At 35.5% G+C, this 4,878-nt stretch overlaps 1 protein-coding gene across 1 annotated transcript in view; it reads left to right on the top strand.

Moving 5' to 3' along the window:
- CDC42BPA (CDC42 binding protein kinase alpha) overlaps positions 1 to 4,878 on the top strand; it is a 217,974-nt gene that overhangs the window by 196,705 nt on the left and 16,391 nt on the right. The window contains 3 exon segments of the mRNA XM_015591278.2: positions 1 to 14; positions 1,689 to 1,786; positions 4,523 to 4,607. The exon segment at positions 1 to 14 is cut by the window's left edge and continues 22 nt beyond it. Of these exon segments, the coding sequence (XP_015446764.1) occupies positions 1 to 14; positions 1,689 to 1,786; positions 4,523 to 4,607 (197 nt within the window).

A 4,878-nucleotide genomic window follows, 5' to 3' on the forward strand; every position in this document is an offset into this window, starting at 1 on the left:
TCCTTCTTCTTGTTGTAAGAGTCTTACTTTTGGCCGTCTTATCTTTCTGTCTTTCTTTTTCCTTCAACTTCGTGTTAATAATAGGTTATTTTTTTAAGTCATCCTTAAGGTTTTTCCTAAGTCTTAATTATGCTGTTTATGTAAAGTAACCACATGTAGCTAACCAGGCCTGGGCCAGCAGGGTCAGCATTAACATGCACTTAATTAAAGCTGTTCTTTCTATGGAATATTTGACTTAGATGGATTTTTTACTCATGTTATTGTAGTTTGAAATAACCCCAGTTCCCTTCACGGTCCTTAGAAGTATAGTGCTTGTGATTATCATTAGCTCATAATATTTCTTCTAGAGAAATAGTTACTAAGTAAATTATTTAATCAGTTATGTAAAGGTATAATGTAGCATCTCTAAGAAGTGTTATCCAGTTTTACATTTTTATCTAGATAGGTAGATATTGTAAATTGCCTATTAGGCTTTCAAGAAACATTAAGACATTAATGAATTTTGGAATACTCATCATGTGCCATTTCACTGTATAAGACAGAACAGTGAGCAGAAGAGCCAGTCACCATCAGAGCAATGGCGCGCAGTAGGATAGATCCATGACGAGGGAAGCGGCGGCAGAGCGTGAGTGCTGCGGTCGCAGAAGTAGGGAGTTCTGCAGAGACAGTTAGGAGTGTCGGACCCAAAGTGTTCTGGTTTTAGTAGAAGATCCTTGAGCGTGTTTAATTGCTGGAAAGAAATATCCTCTAGGAACCAGGCAAAGGTCAACTCTATGGTAAATGTAGGGACTGGGGTAAGGCTCCCACGAAGGCCAGAGAGGATGGAATTCCGAACCCAGTGAAGGACGTGCGGCAGGAGGGTGAAGCCTCTTCCACTGTAGCGGGATAGGAGGGATGGTGGGTCACGTCCAGGCGGGTTTACGGGTTCAATAGAAGAAAGTTTAGGAGAGCCATACGTGCTTATTATAGAAAAGTTAGAAAATCTAGATAAAAAGGACAAAAGAAAAATACTTCTAATCCTACAGACCCAGACTTAGTATACTTAATGTCTGTTTCTGCTGGAATATGCACCCTTATCTGTGGCATCATATTTAGAATGAATGTTGTTTTATAACTTAGGTAATAATTCGAAGTTTTACTTCTAATGTGGCATAAGAATTGAAATATCTGGCTTTTATGAATTGCTCTGCCAAAAATTTCATTCATGACCGCAGTCGAGATAACTTTGTTTAATCTCTCTTTGCTTGTGTCACCATTTATTGATGTTTGTTCTTTCAATAAGTATATATTGAGCATCCACCCTATTCATGTAGCTGTGCCAGGTGCTTTATCATATGTTCATAACCGACTAGAACTCTCACCCAAAGATTTCTCCACTTTGGAAGTTTGTTTCACTGGCAATAGCTTAATACTTTAGGAATCAAATATTTTTAAATTACCGAAATTTCTTTATAGAACTAGTGTTGGGTTGGGAGCTGTTATATTCGTTCTGTATTATAATGGCTATAAAATCTTTTTACGATTTATGTTCTGTTTACTGCAAAAAGGTTTTGATGTGGCTAGTATATGGTGACAGCAGGATTTTGGTGGGATTGCACTCTACAGTTATTTAGCATAGATCTTTCAAAATGTTTTGGGTTTACTAGTTCAAAGTAACCAGCTGGCTGTTCCCTGCCCCGTGCTCCCAGGTTACAGTGCGCCATACCTCTCGGTGTATAGTGAAAACGCGGTCGACATCTTTGATGTGAACTCCATGGAATGGATTCAGACTCTCCCGCTCAAAAAGGTAATTTAAAATTGAAGTATGTCTAAGCGAACTGATGAATATAACTAATACTAATGTGACTATAGCTGTTTTTCACTAATTCAGCATTTGCTGGCATATGTAATTGATAATTTGGGACTTACCTTAAGAGTAAAAAAAAAAAAATTTAAATCAAGATGGTTAGCTTTATAGGTACCTGAACACTATACATTTTTTGTTACATGTAGTTTCACTATATAAAATAAAGTATGATTATTGTCATAAATGATCAAAAAGAATATATCCAATGACCTAAAATGTCAGTGTTACCTTCCACTTTAGTTTAAAGGGGCTCTTAGAGAATATATTATTCTTAATTATAACTTTTTCACATAATGGTATACAATTTGAAATCTGTGCGGACAGATCTACAGGCTAGAAAAGTGGTAAAAATTAGAACCCAAACTGGGTTTAAACATCTCATAATTAAAAAATAAAGGTTTCACATAGTCCTAATAAAATATATTTTCTCTAATATTTACCTATAATAACATGAAGAGAATCTTTACAAGTAGTATAGAATGGTTATTTTGCAAAAGTGAAGAATAATAGTTTCCTATAGAAACATGTAGCATGTGTCATTAGTTGGGGTGGGGACAGGGTTTAGAAGAATGGGCGAAGTAGCCTGTATCATATTTTAAAACTTTCCCCAGGACGTGGTTCCATAGTGTAGCGGTCAGCACATCTGCTTTACACACAGAAGGTCCTGGGTTTGTATCCCAGTGGAGCCACGGTCCATGGTCTACGACCATGCCACCCTGAACAAGCCCAATGTCTGATCTCGGAAGCTAAGCAGGGTCGAGCCTGGTTGGTACTTAGATGGAAGACCACGTAGAAAGACCAAGTGCTGTAGGCATAAATAATAATAAATAAATAAAAATAAGTAAAACTTTCCCCAATTTTAAAGTACATCATCAGTGAATAAAGCTCTTATAAATACTGCTGCATTATGTAAAGCAACTAAATACAGTCCTCTCATTTGTCAATTTGGCCTGGTTACAGTTAGTTTTCTCCTTTATTTTTATTATGTGAACTTTACAGATCTATGAAAGAACATCTGACCTTTATAAAGCTTAATAATAAACCAATCCTTTGTGAACTTGCCTCCTAACCTAAGAGCAAGAACATCGCCAACATTTCTGCATCGACCTGTGCCTTTTCCCCTTATCCCACACTCCTGCCTCTTTCCAGAGGAAATCTCTATCCCTAATGCTGCGTTTGTCATTCTCTAGCTTTTCTTACATCCAGGATTTTTTGGATGTTTAAATATTTCTGAACAATATATTGTTCGGTTTTACTTGCGCTTGAGATTATAAAATGGCATGTTGTAGGTCATCTTCTGCTTTGCTTTCTTCTTGTATTTACCGTGTTTCTAAGGTTCGTCCATGTTGTTATGTGTTGTTTATTGCTTTTCATTATATAAAATATTCTGTCGGGTGAATAGATCATAATTTATCTGTTCTCCGATTAGCACATTTGAATTATTCCCCAGCTTTTTATTATTGTGAATATTGCTGCATATGTTTCCTGATACTTGTGTGCAGGAGTTTCTTTAAGTCATATGTCTGGGAATGGAATTGATGAGACGTGGGAAATGCAAGTGCTCGATTTTACAAGACAGTGTCAGATTATTTTCCAAAGTTGGCACTCCGGCCAGCACTGTATGAGTGTTTGCTGACCCATGTCCTCTCAACACTTGCCATTGTCAGAATTCATCATTTTATAGCCATGGTAAATGGTTTCGAAGTGGTATCTCATTGAAGGGTTAATTTGCATGTCCTTAATTACCTGTGTTGTTTATAATCTTTTCATGTTTATTCATCATTTATATTGCCTCTTCTGTGAAACGCCTGGTTATGTTTTTTGCTCATTTTGTTTGATTGGTCATCTTTTTCTTACAGATTTGTTGAACATCTTTATGTATTATAGATAGAGGGTTAGTAATGGGTATGATGAATCTTTTTGCTGTTTATGACTTACCTAATAATTTTTACAGTGTTTTGCTGAACATTTATTATAAAATAACAATAAATTGTATTGTTTTGCTGAAAATTTGTTATAAATTTTAATGTAGTCAAACATATCCTTATCCTTTAGGTTTATCTTTTTTCTGTTGTTTAAGAAAGTCTTTCCTGCCTCAAAGTCATAAAGATATGACCTTTATTTCCTTTCAAAAGATTGTAAGTTTTGCCTCTTACATTTATGTCTTTAATCCGTTTGGAATTGATTCTCGCGTCTGGTTCGAGGTCGGGATTCAGTTTCATTTCTTCCGCATAGAAAACCGGTTGCCCCACCCCCATTTATTGGCAGCCCTTCCCCAGCGTTGTACAGTTTTATCTCTGTCTCGTGTGTACATTTAGGTCTAATCAGATTCCTAAAGTAACTGTGTTGACATCTTAGTATAATCATTTGGTCACTAACGACTTTAAAAAGTTTAAAATTTAAAGTTTACATGTATTTCTGTTTTCATTCTTTTTTTGCCCAGAATAGTCTTCCTTTAAAATGTTATCATTACTTCTTTCAAATTAGGTAATTTTATACCTTTACAGTCAGAATTAATGTTAATTTTTTTGTTGATTTTCTGAGAGGGTTGTATTTTGAAGAGGAAGGATAAATTAAAAGTCTTAATAGTTCGTGCTTTATATATAGGCTGAAAGTTTTATCATTTAACTTTTGAAGGTTTTATTGAAATACTAATTTTATTTTTTATTATTTTAGGTTCGACCCTTAAACAGTGAAGGATCATTAAATCTTTTAGGGTTGGAGACAATTAGATTAATATATTTCAAAAATAAGATGGCAGGTAAGAAAATACACATTAATGGGATAGCTTCAATGGAAATATTCTCTAAGCTGACTGCCTGAAGATAGAGCAGAGCCCAGAATTATCTCAGATGCCTCTTTCTCCAAAGTCTGTGATCGTGGGCACTCATCATACTCTCTCAGTGTGTTAAGACGAACTGCTGGACAAAAAGCCAGTCTGTTTAAGCTTGCATAGCTATATAAGCAAAATATTTGTTTCTGACCTACCTTGTTATTTTTCCGTGGCATACCAAGGTAAGTAGAGAAAATAT

The sequence above is a fragment of the Pteropus alecto genome, unplaced genomic scaffold (genome assembly GCF_000325575.1).
Source record: "Pteropus alecto unplaced genomic scaffold, ASM32557v1 scaffold115, whole genome shotgun sequence".
NCBI lineage: Eukaryota > Metazoa > Chordata > Mammalia > Chiroptera > Pteropodidae > Pteropus > Pteropus alecto.